Raw genomic sequence first — 23,609 nt, forward strand, 5'->3', positions numbered from 1 at the left:
AAGCAAGGATTTCTTGGTGCAACAAATCACCCTGGTTTCTTCCTGTAGTCTTATTTCAGTTGTAGAGCCACTGTTTCCTCTAGCGAAGCAAACTACCTGAAATATATGTAACATTTCCATGGCTTTTTTCCCCCTCTCTATCTCTGCTATTTTTCTTGGACCTAATACTGAGATTTCTGATCCTCTTGTGCATCTTGGATTTCCTTTGTCTTGCCATTGACAGCTGTGCTTTCAGCTGTTTTGACCCTAAATTCTGGAATTCCCATGCAATTGTTTAAAAACTGTCATTTACCAAGCTTCAGGTAATGCAGCTGACTTCACTGACACGTAATCTACTGATATTTCCAAAAATTCCAGTACTTCATTTTAAATTGATTCAGTATCCTTAAACATGTAGGCCACCGGTTTTGGAACTGATTTAATCTGTGACCTGAACGCTGGCATACTGGATGCTGATGAAGTAAAAATCGTTCCTGCAGTGCAAAATATCTCAAGAATGAGGCATCTCATTATCGAACAGCATAAGACTATTACTGCATGTGACACAGCAAACTACTGCCACCTCCCCCATCCACCCCCATTTTAATAGGAATGAAATTGGTTAGTCTCAGTAGAGTCTGTGCATGTGTGTAATCCCCACAATATGGAATTACTGAGAGCAGATGTGTGCAACTTTTAAAGGCATGTTCTGTTCCACTTAAATGTAGCAAAAGTAAAGTCGTCATAGTCCCAAATGACTATAGGCTGCTCTCCCTCGCAAACACTTAACCTGAGGATCCCAAGGCAAGGGACAAGGTTGAGAAGACGGAGCTTTCGTGCATAATCTCAGCCAGTATGGGAATTGAACCCATGCTGTTGGCATTGCTCTGCATCATGAAGCAGCTGTCCAGCTAACTGAGCTAAACCAACCTCCAGTCAGATGTAGTAAGCAGTGCAGATTTGTAGAAGAGTTTCCTGATGAAAAACCTGACTACTTCAGTACAAATTGTATGCTATTTTAAGAATGTTTCAATTTAGTCTTTACAAAAAAACAATTCCTCCTTTAAACTCACCTCCTTAAACTTAATCTCATCTGGAATTCAGTCCATCTCTATTTGCTGATCGAAATGTTTCCTGGTTCACCGATGCCTGAACTTGATTTTTTTGAATAATTCTGATTCCGCCATGACCTCCTGTCTCTCATCCCTGTGAATCCCAAAAATTCTCCTGGAGCTCCATGTTCCACTAAGTCTGGTCTGTTGTGTATCTCCGCTGTATAAATCCTTCCCCTTTAAACATCTCCATCTTTCTCTTTTTAAGAAGCCCATGGAAAAATTGTCTCCTCCTTTGGTTTGTCTGGCTTTGTTTGATTCAACCTCCTGAGGCACATCAGCGAAATTCCCCAAAGAAGAAATACCTTGAACACCACGACCCTCACAGTTCCGTTCAAAGACATGCCACATCCTGATGTATCTTCAATCCTGGAGTGTCACTGGGTTAAAATTCAGCAGCTTGCTGCCTGATGATACAGTGGGAGTACCATCAGCAGGCACACAGCAGCAGTTCAAGAAGGTGGCTCACCACCACTTGCTCTCAGCTAACGAGGGAAGTACAAAGAAATGCTGATGTGACCCATATCTGAAGAATACATTCAAAATAAACAGCCTTGATCTTTAAAGTGACAGAATTTAAAGTTGCAGATTACTAACTCTTTTTTTTGCTTGATGGACAGTTACTAACCCTTCACTTGTATAATTATTTCCAGTGCTATAGCCTCAATTCTACGAGCCTGGCTAGACCAGTGCTCAGAAGACTTCCGCCAAGTTCCAAATTACACATGCCTCCGGAAGGTTCTTGCCTACTTGAGGCAGACGATGCCAGGATCTGACCCTGAGCAACGGGCACAGAACCTCCTTGATCAGCTTCAGAAGGAAGAATTAGGAGAACAGGAGCTTGACAGTAAGATATTAATTCTTGCATTGCAAAGCTAAAAACTGCTTGTCAAAGCAAGGGAGGTGGAGTGGCATTTTGGGGACCAGAAAATAGGACGAACTGTTCAAAAGTCCATTTGCTTCAGTGAGGCCAGAAAATTCTGGTGGATGGTGGGTGGGTGGGGGCGGTGGTGGATGGTGGGCTTTTTTTTTTAATCGTGTTTGCAAATACTACTCTGAAGCTTATTTTAATTTCATCTTTCAAAGCTTATTTATGCCACGCACATGGAATAACATCAAAATTATGGACCTCCAATCCCTCTACAACCCTTTTTTCCTTCCTTCCTTCCCGCTGTCCCAAAATCAGAACAGTATCTGAGCTGTCTGCTCCTTCCTTGAATGGAGACCCATCCACCACCTTACCATACCTGAGCGAGCCTGTCCTCATTCTGAGCAACTTCTCCTTCAACTCCATTCACTTTCTCCAAATAATTACCTGCGTGGATTACATATAATTACTATGCCTGCATTTTTTTTGCAGGTCCAAGTGGAACATTCATTTTTCCAGTCCTACGTGGGGCCCCTCCCTCATCTCATTTTTTCCAATACCTTGATGACTGCTCTCGCCATGATCTGGGAAATTTAATTGACCTTGTTTTTGAATTCCACCCTTCCCTCACCTGCACCAGGCCCATCTCTGATTCTTCCCTCCCTTGATTTTTCTCAGTTTCTGGATTCAGCCTGTCAATTAATATTTGCCACAACTACCTTGACCACTTCTTGCATTACTTTCTGTAAGAACTCATTCCATTCTCCCAGTTTCATTGGCTCTGTCACATCTGTTCTGATGATGCAACCTTCCACATCAGTGCTTCTGACATAAATCAGGATTGCCATCCAGAGTGGTTGATGGACCACTCCACTGTGCCCAGTCTACTTCACACTTTTTTGTTCTCACCCCTTCCCCTCCTCCCAGAATACTGATAGGGTCACCTTGTCCCTTGCCTTTCACCAGATCATCCTCGTATTTTTTTTTGCCAGCTCCAGCTTGATACCACCACCAAGCACATCTTCCCCTGCCCTCCCCTTTCAGTATTCCGGTCACCACTAATGCCTGTCCAGCACCTTTGTGTATTCACAGGAGATGCAGCACCTGTACTTTCACCTTTTCCTTTCTCTACATCCAAGGCCCCAGCCATTCCTCCCAGGTGAAAGAGCGATTTTTACTTTTACTCTGGATTTAGTATACTGTTTACTGCTCACTAGAGAGAGCCAAACTGGGTGCTAACTTTGCAGAAACATGACCCCGAGTTTCCTGTCAATTCACTACCTTGCTCCCACCTTTCTGTCCATGGCCTGCTGTGGTCTTTCAATGAACATTGATGCAGGTTGAGGAACAACACCTGATCTTTCATCTCCACACTTTACAGCACTCTAGACTCAGCACACAACTTGGATAATAACCTGTGACTCTTTTTGTTTTGCTGAATTGTTTTTGTTTATCGTGTTGCGTTCGGATGGCTGCTATATCATTCGTCCCTCACTTGGACACAGCTATTGTTTCTTTACTGTACACGTTACCACTCTAGCTATTGCATCAAAATCTTTTGTTTATTTCTCCTCTCCACCCTTTCCTTTTAGTTCTCCCTTTGAATACCATAAAAATCTTAATTCCGATGATAAGTCATTGACCTGAAGCAGTCTCTCTCCCCACACTGCCAGTCCTGCTGAGCATTTCTAGCATTTGTTTTTTAACATTGGCGCCAGAGCCAGTTTCACTTCGAACCTCCATTCAACAGAATCAATTTTATTTGCTGTATTGGAAATCCTCCAGTCAGCTTTTTGTGCAACGTTTAAACACTGGAGAAGTTAGAAAACCATTGGTGCATGGATTACTTCAATTTGGTGGGTGGAGAAGTGCCGAGAAATGAGATTGCAGCAGATGGATCCATTTGAGAGTTGGAACCAGCATTGTCACCTTTGGCCGAATGGTTGACCTGTGTTTCACTTTGAAACATCTTCATAAACACATTTTGACAACTGCCAGTTAAACTCTCTCAGCTCAATGGTAACTCAAAAGATAAAGGTTTTGAGTCTCAATGAAAGATAAAATGGTTTAATTATGCAATGGATTGTAATGGAATTAATGAAATTGGTACAATGATATTTTAAAGATTACCAGAGATCTTTTTTTAAAAAAAAACACTATTGACAAATTGTAATCACCAACATGCAATACATGTTGCTACAGCAACACCATTTTAACCACATATACTCAAATTGAGTATTCTGCCAGGTTGGAAGAATCCTTTCCGAATGGTGTGTTGTGAATTAGTTTATTTATGTGTATTGTGTGAAGTTTTTCATTTTACTGGCATTCTTGAGTAAACTAATTCAGAACATCCACAGACCACAGGTTCATGCAGAGTTATGCCCAGTGGTTTTGAAGTTCATTTGGGTTTCCTTTCGCATTTTTTAAAAAATTGCTTCTGAATTATGAATTTATAATTCAACTGAGCTTGTTTAAAAATGAATCAGAGTTGAGTGTTGTGCTGGCGTTGATTGGAAGAGGGTCTTTTTTTTTGTTGTGGTGCCAGATACTTATTTTCCATTTCAGTCTTGATCTTTTGTAAAGCCTATATCTGTCAAAGTATTGGAAAGACTTTTCCAGAACTTTGTCAGTGTTTCTGGAAAGGACTTGTGAAATGTTTCCCTTTCCTTCTCTAACCCCAATCTTTTCCTGCCCCCTCCTTGCACTACCAATTCGAGGTGTTATGATTACAGAATACACAAGTGCAAGATATACATAGTGTATCTTCCTCTTAAGGTCGCATTATAATCTGATTTTGCCTGGCAGCATTTATTGTGACCTATTGGCAATTTCTTCTAGCTGTTGCTATCAATGGTATCTTTTACATTCTGTGACTTGCTCTATGACAAAGTTATGAAATAAGAACATACCAAGTGTGGTGGAAGATTTGCCCAGACACAGATTAGCTTCCCATCTATCAGGTTTGTTTAATGGGAACACATCAATAAATATTGTTTTCTTGCTACTCGAATGCTCTCCATTAAGAGACTTTGACTGTAACGTTGTACAAGATTAATTTCACTGAATCTAGATTTAAAAAATACAGCTGTAAGAACATTTTAGACCAGTGCTAGATTTCTAATTGTACACATTTGAGAAGTATGTTGTTTTTAGAAATTTTAGCTAAGTGCCATGAACTTTGGGCACAAAATAAATGTCTCCTTTCAATTGTACAGATAGTAACTACGGAAACATCACTTTCCAACTGGGAGAGGAAGGGGATGTAGAGATAGAGGGAGTTGACGAAAAACAGGACATCCCCTCCTTCCCGTCAGACGTTGTTGCAGAGCAGCTGACGTACATGGATGCTGTGAGTAAACATGAACTTGGGGCCGTTCTGTCGGGACCAGTTGCCCAATTACTCTACGTATGATGTTTCGGTCTGCAGTCAGTGATCCAATCTCTCTTCACATCATTAGTGCCATTAGCAGTCACTATAACTGAGTTCACTTCACAATGCAGTGTTCTAAGACACCAGAACATGTTTGACATGTGACTTCAGTAACAAGATTGGAATGTCTTTCAATGAAAACTTCAACAGCTGCCTTTGTTTCTCTGAAGGTGAATGTCATGTGAAACAAGTAGCCTTGGGGGTGACTGAAAACCCCTTTATTGTTAACATCTACTGTTAGGCTTCTGCACATTGTGTAATAGTATTGCAGGATTAAAGCTGCAATGTTCACAGCTGGCATAAAAATGGTAATAAATATGAGCAGGCCAGTGCAGTTTCCTTTTAGTTTTCAGATAAAGACTGATGCAAGTCTAGCTTGCATGGAAAGAGCTTGGCAAACTTTTCATGGTGTATAGCAGTCAAAGTGCAACCAGTCCACTTGAGTGTCGTAGAGGGTTACAGCATGGAAACAAGCCCTTTGGCCCAATTTGTTCATGCCACCCAGTTTTTAACAATTAAGCTAGTCCCAATTGCCCATGTTTGGCCCATATCCCCCTCTCCCAGTCTTACCCATGTAACTGTCTAAATGTTTTTAACAAGACAATTGTACCTGCCTCTACTACCACCTCTGGCAGCTCGTTCCAGATGCCCACCACCCTGTGTGGTGGGGGGTGTGTGGAAGGGTGGAAATTGCCCCTCTAGACCCTTTTGTATCTCTCCCTTCTCACCTTGAACCTATGCCCTCTAGTTTTAGACTTCCCAACTTTGGGAAAAGATGTTGACTATCTACCTTATCTGTGCCCCCCTATTTTATAGACCTCTAAGATCACCCTAAGCCTCCTATGTTCCAGGTAAACAAAGTTCCAGCCTCTCCTTGTAACTTAAACATTGTCCCAGTACCATCCTAGTCAATCTTTTCTGCACACTTTTTCTAGTTCAATAATATCCTTTCTATAATAGGGTGACCAGAACTGTACACAGTATTCCAAGTGTGGCCTTACCAATGTCTTGTACAACTTCATGACATCCCAACTCCTGTATTCAATGTTATCATTATGATGAGACCAATTTAACATATGCTAATGGAGGGTACAAATAGGCTGTTAAATTAGTCCTTCGCCCAATCCCATCTGGACAAGTTAAGTTAAAATTGCAACCTATGGTTGTCTCAAAATAAAATGTTTTAGAAATCTGTGTAATTGAAACGCCTAGTCTATGCAGGACATTTTTTTTTAGAATATTGGGAGAGGGCAGCTTTTTAACATTAAAACATTCTATAAATTGACTTCCTTTAGCCCAGATCAGCTATCCTCCTCTCCAAACATCACTGGATCCAGGTAATAAAGTACATGCTGCTTTAGCACCCTGAACCCACTCACCTACCTCAACTACATGCTGCCCCTTGGCAATATGATCTGCAGACATGGGAGTTAGCTTCTCCAGGTACTTTGATGCCTAGCTCTACCTCTCTGCCATTTTTCTTGACCTTTGCCTTGTCATTTGCATTGTTAGACTGGTAGTTCATTCAGTTGTGCATGAACAAGCCATAAATTTCCCAGCATTGATCATGGAGGAGAAAGAAGGCACAGTCCATCTTCAGCTGGCACTAGAAACTGCATGCCTTCCCAATCGCCATCTCTGGTAAAACCAAACTGTCTACAGCATGCACAAGTGTCACTTTTAACCCCATTGCAAAAAGAATTCACTTCAATTCTCATACTGCCTGCTTTTGATCATAATACAACCAATCTTCCACTGAAGCCACTGTTCATGCCTTTCATTTCCATATCCAATTCTTACAAAACTCTCCTGCTTAGTCTTCAGGAGCTCCTCCAAAACTCTTAACGCTGTATCCTATCGGCACAAATTCACCATTTCTCCAACCCTGGTATTTTCTGCCTACATTCCATGCTTGAGTTTCCTCCCCAAATCTTTTCTGCGCCTCCCTCCTATGGCCCTTCTTAAAACCTGCATCTTTGACTAAGATTTTGGTCAACCTTCCTACTATTGACCCTTGTTTCTGGCTATGTCTTGAATCCCATCTCCATATGATTAAGTAATACAGTTGTAGCTGTTGTGGTTCACTCTCCTTTTTTAATTTGAAGCTCTCGTTAAGTGTTATCAAATATTTTAATTGGTGTATGAGAGGCTCTTGTAAAGTAGATGATCTGGTCAAAAATAATCTGTCACTCACTTATGGGGTAGAAATTTGTCTCAGGTGGTTGTGCAAATCGTGTGGTATTGGATTGGCCACTCATTATATATACAGCATCCATGTTGGCAGACAGCTGAACAGATACTGCACGTTTCACTCCACTAATGTACTCCTATATCTGAGAATTATACACTGTCACTGACTAACCTTGTATTTTAGTTTTAAATGTACAAAGCAGTGAAGCTGGTTGACCCTTACCTGGGCAAGTTTTGTTTGTACTTTAGTGTTCAAAAGGTCCATGGTAGTGAAAACATCTTTAGTATTCATTTTTATATTTAAACAGCACCTGTTCAAAAAGGTGGTCCCCCATCATTGCCTGGGATGCATCTGGTCCCGACGGGACAAGAAGGAAAACAAACATCTAGCACCTACAATCCGGGCTACCATCGCCCAATTCAATCTCGTCACGAAGTGTGTCATCAGTACCATATTAAAGGATCTCCTGTTGAAACCACAGCAGAGGGCTAAAATAATTGAGAAGTGGATCGACATTGCTCAGGTATGACATTGTTTATTGATCTCTATGCGAAAGGCAAAATCCCATAAGGATGTGGAAGGCAGCATGCAAGCAACTTGGGTTGGGTGTTAACAAGTACAGAAAACCTCATAGTGGGTGAGGGAGGAGCAGTGAGGTAGGTTTCTGAGGAGGAAAAGTTGATTGCTTCTGTAGAATGTTGAATCATGGCAATCATCATTTCAATAAGAAGTTTAACAACACCAGGTTAAAGTCCAACAGGTTTATTTGGTAGCAAAAGCCACACAAGCTTTCGAGGCTCTGAGCCCCTTCTTCAGGTGAGTGGGGGCTCAGAGCCTCGAAAGCTTGTGTGGCTTTTGCTACCAAATAAACCTGTTGGACTTTAACCTGGTGTTGTTAAACTTCTTACTGTGTTTACCCCAGTCCAACGCCGGCATCTCCACATCATCATCATTTCCACAGTGAGTTTGGAAGCTGAAATCAGTACAATTTGCTTTTGTAAACAAAAACCCAGTATGTGCTAAACATTGTATCCTTTGGCCGCAAATAACAGAGCAAGCTGAATAAGTAGCCCCTTCTTAATTTGCAGTGCCTATTACAGAAGCTGTTTTGCCAGCTCCTGTGCATTAGAGATCCCGTAGTCATATCACAGTCTGGCATCATTTAATTATATGAAATGTGTGGCGGCCATGTGACTGGTTTTTAACTGCAGTGCTTCAGTGAATGCCCTGCGTTTTTAAAGATCGAAAGCCACTGTTGGTTGAGCCCTGGGTCAAGACCTCTGCTCAGTCTTCAACCTGGACTTTATTTTTCCTCGAGGAAATCAAATAGTTAATAAAGCTGCAGGATGTCTGAAGAGGAAGAGGTTGGTGTTACGTAGCTAACAGGTCATGCCTCTGCTAATGCTTGCATTTGAATATTAACAAGTCATGTGGAGGAACAATGCAAACTGATTTCAGGTTGTTAATTGCATTTCTGCAATGAAGTTGGGTATTACATTTTGTACTTTGCTGTACATTAATTAATGTTTATATTTTATTCTTCCTTCCTGTCAATTCTTGCTGGTGAACGATCCCATGCCCAAGTGACTTCCCTCCAGCATCTTGCCACATTGGCTGTTCATCACATGCAAAGGCAGGGGACGGGGGGATTGGTGTGATTGAGAGAGATTGGGGGCAGGTTCTCTTTTAGGTCAGCAATAGAGGCAGACTGGGCCCAAAGTTATCAGTGCCGGTTTGGTGTTCTGTTTTCCTGCTCATTTTGGGGAAGGTGGATTTGAGGCTCAGCAAGGGTGCCCACCTTGGTTATGCTCTTTGAGAGAGGAGGGGGGGTCAAGAGCTCAAGAGCATTGGCAAGAGGCTGAATGAGATTTTCCACTTGGTCTCCAGTTTCACAACATGACAGGTGCAGTTCAATTGGCTGCAGCCTGGCAGACACCTAGTGGCAGTCTCGCATGTGTCAGAACTCCAGGTAGGCTGACAGGTCCTCCCTGCCTAACTAGGTACCGGCACAACCAAAGGCCACCCTGCAGAGGCACTCCCATCCTGTTGGTGGCCTTCGCTGCTTTATCGAGAATGAAATCAGATTTTTTTGAGTTTGTTTTTCATTTTGAAACACCCTCTATTACTTATCCTTGGCAACAGCTGGCTGTTCCCCTCAGGCTGGAAGGCTGATAACCCTCTAGGTTTGAGAGCCTGCCTGGGATCCTGTCTCCATGCCTTTTCCAAGTGGGTGCTTCCATAAAAATCGCACGAGTGACTTTTTTTACAAACACACCCCCACCCAGCCTCTCAACCAGGGTGGTTTTGGAACCTGGCAACAGTCCCAGATCCTGTTTCCTGCCCTCGGGAGTGGGAATTATGACTGATTTTAATTTCTCCTGCTTCCTTCGTAGGGCCAAGTGTATGGTGGGCATTGCTGCTGCTATCCTAGTTGAGATCAGCTAACTTGGATATCAACAGTTTTTTATTTTAGGTCAAAATGCAGCCAATAAAAATGTACTCAATTTTCTGATTTATGTGCTTTAGAAGATTATCTTCAGCTGCTAGCATGACCCTTTTGCTCTTTGACAGACGTTACTATTTGTTACCAATCCATCAGCCGAATACAATGGGCAGAGGCTTCCCCTCTCATTCCCTCATTTCCGCGCCCCCCCCCTCATTTCCGCGCCCCCCCCCTCATCTCGTTCCCCCCCCCTCATCTCGTTCCCCCCCCCTCATCTCGTTCCCCCCCCCTCATCTCGTTCCCCCCCCCTCATCTCGTTCCCCCCCCCTCATCTCGTTCCCCCCCCCTCATCTCGTTCCCCCCCCCTCATCTCGTTCCCCCCCCCTCATCTCGTTCCCCCCCCTCATCTCGTTCCCCCCCCTCATCTCGTTCCCCCCCCCTCATCTCGTTCCCCCCCCCTCATCTCGTTCCCCCCCCCTCATCTCGTTCCCCCCCCCTCATCTCGTTCCCCCCCCCCTCATCTCGTTCCCCCCCCCTCATCTCGTTCCCCCCCCCTCATCTCGTTCCCCCCCCCTCATCTCGTTCCCCCCCCCTCATCTCGTTCCCCCCCCCTCATCTCGTTCCCCCCCCCTCATCTCGTTCCCCCCCCCTCATCTCGTTCCCCCCCCCTCATCTCGTTCCCCCCCCCTCATCTCGTTCCCCCCCCCTCATCTCGTTCCCCCCCCCCTCATCTCGTTCCCCCCCCCCTCATCTCGTTCCCCCCCCCCTCATCTCGTTCCCCCCCCCCTCATCTCGTTCCCCCCCCCTCATCTCGTTCCCCCCCCCTCATCTCGTTCCCCCCCCCTCATCTCGTTCCCCCCCCCTCATCTCGTTCCCCCCCCCTCATCTCGTTCCCCCCCCCTCATCTCGTTCCCCCCCCCTCATCTCGTTCCCCCCCCCTCATCTCGTTCCCCCCCCCTCATCTCGTTCCCCCCCCCTCATCTCGTTCCCCCCCCCTCATCTCGTTCCCCCCCCCTCATCTCGTTCCCCCCCCCTCATCTCGTTCCCCCCCCCTCATCTCGTTCCCCCCCCCTCATCTCGTTCCCCCCCCCTCATCTCGTTCCCCCCCCCTCATCTCGTTCCCCCCCCCTCATCTCGTTCCCCCCCCTCATCTCGTTCCCCCCCCCTCATCTCGTTCCCCCCCCCTCATCTCGTTCCCCCCCCCTCATCTCGTTCCCCCCCCCTCATCTCGTTCCCCCCCCCTCATCTCGTTCCCCCCCCCTCATCTCGTTCCCCCCCCCTCATCTCGTTCCCCCCCCCTCATCTCGTTCCCCCCCCCTCATCTCGTTCCCCCCCCCTCATCTCGTTCCCCCCCCCTCATCTCGTTCCCCCCCCCTCATCTCGTTCCCCCCCCCTCATCTCGTTCCCCCCCCCTCATCTCGTTCCCCCCCCCTCATCTCGTTCCCCCCCCCTCATCTCGTTCCCCCCCCCTCATCTCGTTCCCCCCCCCTCATCTCGTTCCCCCCCCCTCATCTCGTTCCCCCCCCCTCATCTCGTTCCCCCCCCCTCATCTCGTTCCCCCCCCCTCATCTCGTTCCCCCCCCCTCATCTCGTTCCCCCCCCCTCATCTCGTTCCCCCCCCCTCATCTCGTTCCCCCCCCCTCATCTCGTTCCCCCCCCCTCATCTCGTTCCCCCCCCCTCATCTCGTTCCCCCCCCCTCATCTCGTTCCCCCCCCCTCATCTCGTTCCCCCCCCCTCATCTCGTTCCCCCCCCCTCATCTCGTTCCCCCCCCCTCATCTCGTTCCCCCCCCCTCATCTCGTTCCCCCCCCCTCATCTCGTTCCCCCCCCCTCATCTCGTTCCCCCCCCCTCATCTCGTTCCCCCCCCCTCATCTCGTTCCCCCCCCCTCATCTCGTTCCCCCCCCCTCATCTCGTTCCCCCCCCCTCATCTCGTTCCCCCCCCCTCATCTCGTTCCCCCCCCCTCATCTCGTTCCCCCCCCCTCATCTCGTTCCCCCCCCCTCATCTCGTTCCCCCCCCCTCATCTCGTTCCCCCCCCCTCATCTCGTTCCCCCCCCCTCATCTCGTTCCCCCCCCCTCATCTCGTTCCCCCCCCCTCATCTCGTTCCCCCCCCCTCATCTCGTTCCCTCCCCCTCATCTCGTTCCCCCCCCCTCATCTCGTTCCCCCCCCCTCATCTCGTTCCCCCCCCCTCATCTCGTTCCCCCCCCCTCATCTCGTTCCCCCCCCCTCATCTCGTTCCCCCCCCCTCATCTCGTTCCCCCCCCCTCATCTCGTTCCCCCCCCCTCATCTCGTTCCCCCCCCCTCATCTCGTTCCCCCCCCCTCATCTCGTTCCCCCCCCCTCATCTCGTTCCCCCCCCCTCATCTCGTTCCCCCCCCCTCATCTCGTTCCCCCCCCCTCATCTCGTTCCCCCCCCCCTCATCTCGTTCCCCCCCCCTCATCTCGTTCCCCCCCCCCTCATCTCGTTCCCCCCCCCTCATCTCGTTCCCCCCCCCTCATCTCGTTCCCCCCCCCTCATCTCGTTCCCCCCCCCTCATCTCGTTCCCCCCCCCTCATCTCGTTCCCCCCCCCTCATCTCGTTCCCCCCCCCTCATCTCGTTCCCCCCCCCTCATCTCGTTCCCCCCCCCTCATCTCGTTCCCCCCCCCTCATCTCGTTCCCCCCCCCTCATCTCGTTCCCCCCCCCTCATCTCGTTCCCCCCCCCTCATCTCGTTCCCCCCCCCTCATCTCGTTCCCCCCCCCTCATCTCGTTCCCCCCCCCTCATCTCGTTCCCCCCCCCTCATCTCGTTCCCCCCCCCTCATCTCGTTCCCCCCCCCTCATCTCGTTCCCCCCCCCTCATCTCGTTCCCCCCCCCTCATCTCGTTCCCCCCCCCTCATCTCGTTCCCCCCCCCTCATCTCGTTCCCCCCCCCTCATCTCGTTCCCCCCCCCTCATCTCGTTCCCCCCCCCTCATCTCGTTCCCCCCCCCTCATCTCGTTCCCCCCCCCTCATCTCGTTCCCCCCCCCTCATCTCGTTCCCCCCCCCTCATCTCGTTCCCCCCCCCTCATCTCGTTCCCCCCCCTCATCTCGTTCCCCCCCCCTCATCTCGTTCCCCCCCCCTCATCTCGTTCCCCCCCCCTCATCTCGTTCCCCCCCCCTCATCTCGTTCCCCCCCCCTCATCTCGTTCCCCCCCCCTCATCTCGTTCCCCCCCCCTCATCTCGTTCCCCCCCCTCATCTCGTTCCCCCCCCCTCATCTCGTTCCCCCCCCCTCATCTCGTTCCCCCCCCCTCATCTCGTTCCCCCCCCCTCATCTCGTTCCCCCCCCCTCATCTCGTTCCCCCCCCCTCATCTCGTTCCCCCCCCCCCCCACTTCTCCCAAACACACCAGCTGACCATACCTGAAGAGATTGTGGTCAAGGAAAAATAAGGGAATAACGAGTGTGAAGTCTGACAACATTTCTCCATAATCTGTTTTTGTTGCTGTTATTTTCACAGCTGAACTTCTGTTGATACCTCAGGTTCTGTCTTATCAGCAAATGGGAGCTACTGTTACTTACACAGAACTCCTTTGTTTTCCAACAGGAATGTAGGATCTTGAAGAATTTTTCATCTCTGCGTGCGATTGTGTCTGCAATGCAGTCAATCCCAATATACAAGTTGAAGAAGACTTGGGCGTCCGTATCAAAGTAAGTTCCTTTTCCACGGTAGCTGTGAAATATTTCTGATAAGCATGCAGTACTGGATAGCAAGTTCTCCGTGTGTCGATAAGACTACCAGACGCACTTGCTGTGCACTCCTAACAATTGGCTAATTGTCAGAATCGTTCTTCCTTTGGCTCGAGAATGAGGAGTTGCAGAGGTAATTTTCTTTTTGAGCAGTGCGCTGCTTCACAGCTCCAGGGACCCAGGTTCAATTTAGGCCTTGGGTGACTGTGGAGTTTGCACGTTCTATCTGTGTCTGCATGGTTTTTCCCCTTGGTGTCGGTGGGACTCGCAGGGTAAATCCATGGGGTTCGGGCCTGGATTGGATTGTTATTGGTGCAGGTTGGATGGGCTGAATGGTCTCCTGCACTGTCGGGATTCTGATTCTTAATAAAGCTGTTCAGCCTGAACTTTAAATTATTGTGCTCCCAAACTGATCTGCTCTTGGATATAACCTGCCACAGTTCTCCCAAAATTATGCTGTGCCAGTCATATAAGATGGTGAATAAAAGCAAATTACTGTGGATGCTGGAATCTGAAAAGAGCTGACATTTCAAAGGGTCATCTGGACTCAAAACGTCAGCTCTTTTCTCCTCTTACAGATGCTGCCAGACCTGAGATTTTCCAGCATTTTCCCTTTTTTTGTTTCATGTAGGATGCTGGAAGTACAGCAAAGACAGTCTTTTATCTCCTGAGGAAGTGCAATAAGCCTTTGAGTGCATACACCTGTAATTTTATCTGTGTGCTGCAGACAATTTGATCCTGTTTGCATTTTTGGGTTTCTTGTAAGTTCCTCTTGCTGCCAATGATATTTGCCAAAGGGTCGCTAATCTGATTCATTAACGTTAAATTCTGTAAAGCTCCCAAAATGCTCATCGTCCTCCATTGTCTTTGCTACCTGCTTGTAGATGTCGGAATCCTTGGCAGCCATTAGTTAATCTTCTATTCCCTCATGCGTAATTTGTCTCATTCTCTTGACTAGGGACAGTACTTCAATGTTTCAAGAGCTTTCGGATATATTCTCCAATCAAAATAACTATCTGACAAGTAGAGAGCTGCTAATGAGGGTAAGATGTTGCACGTGGCCCAATGGATCTATATTAGTGAGCTGTTCAATGTTTTAAAATAAGCGATAAATAGTATCTATAATGAGTTAAACTGGTGGCTGACTGCATGTGAATGTTGTCAACCAATAAAGCAATAAGGGAAAATGTGTACTAGGTGGTCTGGCTTGGCTTAAGCATTCAAAGCCTGTCGGATGCCAACTTTTTGAATAAACATCTAATGTGGGTATGCTGCCAAGAATACAACCTGAGTTAGTATATCTTAGAAATTTGAACTCAAAGTATAAAGTGGGACTTGTGCCAATGATTTTTTGCTTTGTGCACTGAGGGCATGTAATTAAAACCCCAAGTGGAAGAGTTACAGATTTGATTGGTTCCCATAAGTGTTTATTTGTTAAATTATCACCTGTTTTTTCTTGTTTGTCCTCTATAATAAGGATTAGTTGTTGCATGAGAACTGGGACATATTTATAATCCAATTACTTTATTTGTTGAATATTTCAGACTGCAACAATCTAATTTCATATAGTTTGTACCAAAACAGACACCAATCACAGCATCTGGAAACATTGTTTTTTTTGTTTTAAGAGAGCCACAAACTCCAGGAATACTGAATTACTGAAATATTATGACATAGAAGTTTACAGTGATGAAGGGGCCACTTGGCCCATTGTGTCCATACTGGCTGTTTAGTAGTCGTCAGCCTAATCCCACTTTCCAGCTCTTGATCCGTAATTTTGATAGGTGTACATCCAAGTAGTTAGAGGATCTCTTGTCACTACCAGTGAGTTCCCAAACCCTGCCACTCTTATTAAGAACCATAGGAATATCCACCCCCACCATTCCACACCCTTGTGGTTCCTAGTAAACCCTGCTCTTTATTTGGTTCCGCACTAGTTCTTAATGTATTCTGAAAAAGTCTTTGGGTTTCTTTGATTTTACTTGCCAGTATCTTGATGCCCTCTCTTTGCTTTCCTAATTTCTTTTTAATGTCACCTCTACACTTTTTTTTACTCATAGGTTCTTCATAGCACTGAGCCTTTGGTATCTGTCATAAGCTTCCTTTTTTTTCTTAAGCCTCTTGACATCCAGGGGCTCTGGATTTGTTAGTCCACTTTTTTTGTGAGGGAACATCTTTGACCTAAACTTTAGGTATCTCTTCCTTGCCTGCCTCCCACTGAGAGCTAAGACCAGTTGAATAACAACTCCTTTTCTCTAATGTGCTTATCAAGAATATTGGATGATTGTTGATGGTTTTATCAGGATATTTTTGAAAGTTCTGGAAGACAGCCAAGTATACCAGAGTCCTACACCAAAAAAAACAAGCCCAACTAGGAATGTGCGCTCACTGTGTTTTGGATAGGGCTTGCAACACCTAACTCTCGGTATCTGAGAAGGACCAAAATGCAATCAATCAAATTGAGGGGTTTGAAAGGATTGCCTGTTTTAGTATGTGTTTGACATGATTTTGCAATGTCCTGCTGTGGTTGTACAAAGTTGATGTGACTATTTATTGACTTGCTAGGTTTTGGCAGTATGACAATAATTCAGTTCATCTGAATTGTTTTTTGCCTTTTCTAAAAGAACATGATTCAGCTCGAGCGCAAGTTATTGCACTTCTAGGAATTGCAGCTACATTCTTCTCCTGCTTCTACCCTTTTCACCACCGTGCCTGTTTTTAGTGCTTGGCTCCATGAGGAGCATTTTTATTTCCCCACCTTCAGGCACCCCCTTTCAAACATATCATCTTTGATTTGAATTAGTATCCAATAGGATGGGAGGCAGCAAATCTATGCTAATATTGTAACAATCAACACTGATACTTGTGTTTTGAAGAAAATGGTGATCTCCTAAAGCATTTGCCCATGTCTGGGGGACCGTACCCCCCCCCCCCCCCCCCCCCAAATTATATATAGATTTTATCTTGAAGTGCTTCCAAAGTTGTTTTATTACTTGATTAAGCTGATTGGCCTAGTAAACAACATGCAGGAGGCCTAAATTTGATTTTGCTTCTCCTGTAGTGGAATTTTCCTGCATATTTTCAGTTGAATAATTGGGCTGAATGGTCAACACAGTAGTCAAGAATGAGGTACAATCCCAAAATTCATAATTTGTGGGTTGCAGCAAGTGTTCAGTCTGTCTTATGCTGTTTTAGGAAATATAAAGGCACTCCAATGTCGTCTTGTACATACAATAGAACATCTGGCATATTTATCATCACTTGGGTATCAAGAAGCCATTGTTTCTCGCTACTGCCATAAGTTACCTCCTTTTGCTCAGACTGAACTGGACAGTGGAAAAACTTTGGCTTTCTGTTTTATCTAGACCTATATCCTACATGCACTCCATCACCAAGACCACTTGTGCCTTTTCAGCATCTTGTGCCCCACACCAACTTAGTCCCAGTGTCCTTGCAACCTTTAATCTTTACATTGTTGGGATGCTTCCAACACCCTCCTGTTGACTAGCCTTAAGACAAACTTTGTACCTCATCCTTGACTTGTTACTCCCTCCTTCTCTCTAACTTGAGGAATATTCTGAAAAGCCTTATTTTCAACCAAAATTTCAGCGAACTCTCAAAACATTTGTGCTCATGGTCCATTCATTTTTATCTGCTTAATTTCTCCAACTTATAAAGTGACTAGTTAATTGCGATGTTGGTTCATTATAAATATCAAGGAAAACCATTGTGTACAGAGCAGAAAATAATCAAAGCATGGGATGTTGTTTAATTCCTAATCAATTTTGGAGGTAGTCAAATAATTATTCTTCTGTATTCGAAGAGGACTGTGCAGTATTTTTGTTAGGCCTAGTCTGTCAGACACCCTGGCCTTATAAGCACATTAGAGAAGGAGCAGCAGTAGGTCATTTTGCCCCTTGAGCCTGAGCTGCCATTCAATAAAATCATGGTTGATGTTTTTGTGGGCTCAGCTCCACCTCTCCATAATCCTTATTTCTTTACTGTTCAAAAATCTATCTATGCTTGCCTTAAACATTCAACAAGGTAGCCCCAACTGCTTCACTTGTCAGGGAATGCCACAGATTCATAACGGTCTGCTGGGGAACCCTCCCCTGCCCAGAAACCCTAGATAAAAATTTCAAACCACAATTGCCCTGCAATGGGAACCATCCAAAAGTACAATATAAATAGCAAACTTTGACTGATTCCAACTGTCTTATAATCGTTACCCAGAAGAGGTCAGAATTAAAACCACTTCTAACTTCTGGATAACTGTAAAGTACAATATTCACTCTGAGCCCCTCCACCATTGACAACCCAACCCCTTCCTGCTGCTCCCCAATTCTACCCACTTGCCGTACAAACTTACCTTCTCCCTGGTTTTCCCAAAGTGGCTGGACCTTTTAAACTTGCCTGCTTTATGACAGCTAGAACTGTAAAAGAGGGTGTGGCTTTTCTTTCCCTCCAACTCTCTGCCTGTGGCACCTACTGCATTATAATAAATGAGTTCAAATCCTACCACAGAAACTAGGGATTTAAATTCAAATCAATAAGCACGAAACTACCAGATTGTTGTGAAAACCCATCTTATTCACAAATGTCCTTGAGGGTAGAAAATTGGTTACCCTTGCCTTGTCTGCTGCCCTACATGTGACTCCAGATCCACAGCGATGTAGTTAACTCAACTGCCCTCTGAAATGGCCTAGCAGTTGTCAAGAGAATGGCTCGCCATCACCTCGAGGGCAATCAGAAGCAGACCACAAACAGATCTTTCTAACAAGATCACAAACCGAATGAGATTCAAGTGCCCTCAATTACATCACGCCGCAAACTACAAGAGCAATTAATTCTGCTGCCAACAGGCGATCCAGTCTCAAGTGTGTCACCCAGGAAGTGTAGGTCCTTAATTGTATTTTAATCTGAGACTGGCATTAATATCAGCTTTTGGTTCTCAATGTGGGTTAAATTGAGGTTTCACTTCAAAATATCACAGGTTGAAATTGAAATTTGCCCAACATGTTGGCCCAAGGCTTCAGATTTGTTATGTAATTTATAAAAACATGAGGCTTTGGGGGTTAAGATCTCACTTGGTGTCATGGGTGATCTAGTTAACCATGAGTTAATAATTGATTTTCTTCCTAAATGTTCAGGAAGGAACTTCAAAGTTTGCAAACCTTGACAGCTGCGTGAAGGAAAACCAAAAGCGGGCTCAGAAACGGCTACAGATGCAGAAGGACATGGTATGTCATCCATCCATTCCAAGACTTAACAATTCTCAAAATTCAAATAGTGATTCATCTTTATATAATGCTTTAGCTTTGTTCTAAATTAAGCTATTAACCAGTTCTCTCTATTTCCAATAAGGATGCCAGTGTTGCTGTTTGACTGGTTGCATTTAAAAAGCTATAATTATATTGGCACTGTGCTAATGTTTATAAATGTAATCATGTATTGACAATCAATGTATCATTTTGGATCTAAATTGTTCCACATTTAAGATGATCCAAAGCTAGGCAGAAATTGGGGCTCACGTTTGGTCACTTATTTTAGTATAGAGAAGGAAGAACTAAAATCCATACAGAAATAGGTAATTAGAGCCAGCTCAAGTGCGTTAGGCTGAATGGATTCGTTCTGGGGATGGGTGTATAATCCTATGAAAGATCGTGCAGGTCAATGCACTGGATTTGAAGAATGAGATGGAATCTCAGTGAAATGCAAGGTTGAGGATTTGGCAGGAAATCTGTACACTGAAGAGCTGTGGACACTTGGTTGAAGATCAATAGATTTTGAACTCAGGAAATCAAGGGAGATGAGAATCGAGCCAAAAAGTGGAGTTGAAGACAGAGGTCACTTATTAACTTATTGAATGGTGGAAGTCTTCTGGGGGCAGTAGGGTCTACTCCAGTTGTTACTCGTTCTTTTGAATCTCCTCCTGCGCTATACAATAACACAACTAGTTGGCACTCCTGATAGCTGACCATTAGCTCCTGCTGGAAAGCTGCATATCTGATCATTATTTAAGAACTCAAATGATCTCGGCTGTAGTGCCCTTTGATAGAATAAAGTACCAATGGTCATCCTCTAGGTCACCATATGAAGACAAGTTCCAGTCATGAATTTCTGGTAACAAAGGAGAAAAAGAAAATAAAGTGATGGAGGATAATGTTTTGCCTGCACTTACAATTAAGTGAACTGCCTGTAGTTGGGGTTAGTAGAGGCAAATGCTGTATTTGACCAATGCTGTTTACGTTTATTATTGTTTTGTACATAATTAGTTATCACCTTGAGTGTTCACCATTAGCAAGAATGGGTAATCTATTTATAACCCCTGATGTGTGGGAGAATTCGCAACCTTCAAGTGATTGATATAATCAACTCAACATGGGAGATCTAGCTCCAGCTTTCTATCCCATGGTATAATCTGTATGTAAATGGACTCTAGTGTTCTGCAAATTGATTTAGTCGCATACTAAAGGGAGCGGGTTTAAATATGGATAGTATGTTTAGGAAATGTGACAGTGCATTTAAAATGGGTTAAACAATTTTGCTCCTCCTTTATAGGGTGTGATGCAGGGAACTGTGCCCTACCTGGGGACTTTTTTAACTGATCTAACTATGTTGGACACTGCTCTTCCGGATTATGTTGATGTAAGTCTATTTACGACATGTTGAGATTTCTTCTTTGCTGATTGCTATGATTACAGTGGTAGTGCAAGTTTGGAGATGGGAATCAAAGTGACAATAGAATTAATGAGACTAATAAATGAAGCGCATTAAAGAGAGTACATGCACGGCTTTGATTTGGTGTTTTGTACTATGGATCAAACACTTGGTGATTTGCATGCAGCTTATTCACAAAGCAGCCGGTTGAGTGTAACCCTATTTATTTTTGTAGCCTGAAAATGTTATGTAAATTGCGCACTTTGTATTTGCACGGGTAAGATTCTGTTAATTGGACATCTTTTTCCATTGCATTCTAAACTTTAAGTTTATTAATGTCACAAGTAGGCTTACGTGAACACCAATGAAGTTACTGTGAAAATCCCCCAATCGCCACACTCTGGCGCCTGTTCAGTTACAGAGGGAGAATTTAACATGACCAAAGCACCTAACCAGCATGTCTTTCAGACTGTGGGAGAAAACCAGAGCACCTGGAGGAGACGCATGCAGACAGGGGGAGAACGTGCTGACTCCCCACAGACGGTGACCCAAGCCGGGAATTAAACCCGGATCCCTGGTGCTGTGAGACAGCAGTGCTTGCCACTGTCTCCCCTAGCTGCCTGCTTGTATAATAAACTTGGTGTTCACAGATTTGACTGCAGCAGAGGACTCTGTATAATTTTGCAAAATAATGACCTGTCAGTGCAATGCATTTATTTGTGTTGTACACATGACTGAGTTTTGGCTACATTCTAATTTGGAACCAGGTTTCCGGGACTTGGATTTCACTCCTACCCTTTCAAGTTCACAATCTTGTAGTGTGATCTGACCTTTCGACAAGTCAAATTAATTTTTGCTGTTCTTGTTTGTCTCCTATAGAGTGGTTTGATCAACTTTGAGAAGAGACGGAGGGTTAGTATAAATTATTGTACCTAGTAAAACTTCGGCAGTTGTATTTGGGGGGGCTGGGGAGCATGCCTCTGTTATTGGGCTTTGGAAGCGGGAATTCAAAACTCCAGGTCTGAAATGTAAAAGTCACTAAAAATTGGATGAAGGAGAAACTTGGCATGGTTGTCTTTCCGAGAAAGCTCGATGCATGAAAAAGGAATGAGAATATTTGGAGTCTGATGAAGACAGGAGAGGTATAAACACCAGCGCACAACCAGTTGGGCCAAATAGCCTGTGTCTGTGCTGTTAATTTGATGCAGTTTGCCTACCAGCAGTCACTGCTAGGTAAAGCATGTACCTAGTGGTGTTACATGAATGAATTTATAATTTAGTGTTTTGGCAAGACTCAAGGTATTGCCTTAATCCCTGAGACTGGTTGAATAATTCCTCTATTCAGATAGCATTTTCTTCCAGAAGAGAAACATCTGCAGCAATCCTGGCATGTCAGTAAATTGAAGCAGGATTGCAGCTCCTGGTTTTATCACCAGCGATGGGTTTTTAACTCCCTATTTCTGACTTTGCTACTATCAACTTTTCAAACATGCTTTATTGCTATGGTTACAGTTGAGCATGTTTGTGCTATTTTCATTTTATGCCACAGAGAACCTGCAAATGCTAACACAATAGAAACCTGACCATGTGGAAAGCAGTGACACTTCATTCCTAAAACTGCAACCTGATCTCCTTTTTTTTTAGTCTAACCCAGGAATGAGATGGGTTCCTATCTGATCCACTTTGCACCCTGCCTGGTTTGATTCCAGTGATTCATGAAATCAGGTGGGATGCAAAATGGGCATCTGTCCCAAATCCATACATCCCCAGCTAGGTGGATAGGGCTATACTCTTATCAATTGACCAGTCTTGCACTTTACAACCCAACAGTGCCATACTTTTGTCAAATTTTCACTCGGATAAAGTCTTCCCCTTTTACCTGTCAAACTGTCACTGAATGCAAGATAAAACAGAGCGGCCACAGCCAATGAGAAGAAAACTCTGCAGCGGTTAGGTTCCAGAATATTCTAGCTACTCATTATCCACAAATCATTGTTGAATAATCTATATGGAAATTCATTGCTGAAACACCGCATGAGCCATTGATTCCCAATGAAAGATTTTGAGGCATGAGTCACTATGCATCAAATCTAGCAAACAAAATGTTTTAAAATAGTTTTGGCACTATTCAAAAATCAATGACTCGGGTAAAGCAGCAGCAACTATAGCAGCTTTGAATCTCTTAACTTCCAACTTTTCTTTCCATGTTCTTTTTAGGAATTTGAGGTAATAGCGCAAATTAAACTGTTACAGTCTGCTTGCAACAATTACAGCATCAATCCAGTCCAGAAGTTTCTAAAATGGTTTCATGGTCAACAATACTTGACTGACGAAGAAAGGTAAGTGGATATTGCAAGCATGTGCTGATCAAACCATCAAGGGCTGTGTAATCTTCCACCATTAGTGAGCTTGACAGTTCCCTGCTTATAAATATTTTTTGTGATGGGAACCATACAGCACAGGAAAAAGTTCATTCAGCCCATCTTGTCTGCGCCTGCTCAAAGATTTTTTTTAAAACTAGCCGCCTATTCTAATCCCACACTTTAGCAACTGGTCCGTAGCCTTGCAAGTTATAACACTTCAACTAATTTAAAAGGTACCTGGATTATAACCTGAAGTTATCTGCCTCTACCAACAAGAATTCAGACACTCACCATGCTCTGGGTGGAGAAGTCCATCTACCAATCACCTTAAATCTGTGCCCCCTGGTAATTGACCTCTCCACTAGGGGAAGCTGGTCTTTCCTCAGCCTCAATTTTCAAGCTCTGACAACATTCTTGTAAATCTCCTCCACTCCAGAGGACTTATGTTCCTGTAACATGGTGGCCAGAATGGTACACAATTCCTGTTGTGGCCTAACTATAGAGTTTTATATGGTTCCAGCATTACATCCCTGCTTTTGCAATCTATATCTTGCCCAATAACGGAAACATTCCATATGCCTTCTGTATCATAACCACCTGTATTGCCACCTTCAGTGACCCGTGGAATGGGCTCCAAGGTATTGCATTTCATCTACCCCTCCCATTTATTTCCTATTCCCTTGCATCAACTTGCACTTCAGGTTGAATTCCATTTGACACTTTTTCCACTCGCTCAACCAAATCATTTTGGGTGGATGCACAAACACTGCCATCATATACATGTCTTTATATTAGTACATAGTAACATGCACCAAACTAATGAGCCAATAGTTATAGGAAAAAATGAG

At 44.9% G+C, this 23,609-nt stretch overlaps 1 protein-coding gene across 3 annotated transcripts in view; it reads left to right on the top strand.

The window, feature by feature from the left end:
* LOC144497189 (ral guanine nucleotide dissociation stimulator-like 1) overlaps window positions 1-23,609 on the top strand; it is a 199,094-nt gene that overhangs the window by 160,660 nt on the left and 14,825 nt on the right. For all 3 annotated transcript variants that reach the window (XM_078218062.1, XM_078218060.1, XM_078218061.1), the window contains exons 16-24: window positions 1,745-1,938; window positions 5,178-5,311; window positions 7,891-8,106; window positions 13,596-13,699; window positions 14,697-14,781; window positions 18,889-18,978; window positions 20,300-20,386; window positions 21,278-21,310; window positions 22,616-22,737. In XM_078218062.1, coding sequence (XP_078074188.1) covers window positions 1,745-1,938; window positions 5,178-5,311; window positions 7,891-8,106; window positions 13,596-13,699; window positions 14,697-14,781; window positions 18,889-18,978; window positions 20,300-20,386; window positions 21,278-21,310; window positions 22,616-22,737 — 1,065 coding nt within the window. The remainder of the gene's footprint in view (window positions 1-1,744; window positions 1,939-5,177; window positions 5,312-7,890; window positions 8,107-13,595; window positions 13,700-14,696; window positions 14,782-18,888; window positions 18,979-20,299; window positions 20,387-21,277; window positions 21,311-22,615; window positions 22,738-23,609) is intronic.

This window comes from Mustelus asterias, chromosome 8 (genome assembly GCF_964213995.1).
Source record: "Mustelus asterias chromosome 8, sMusAst1.hap1.1, whole genome shotgun sequence".
Lineage (NCBI taxonomy): Eukaryota > Metazoa > Chordata > Chondrichthyes > Carcharhiniformes > Triakidae > Mustelus > Mustelus asterias.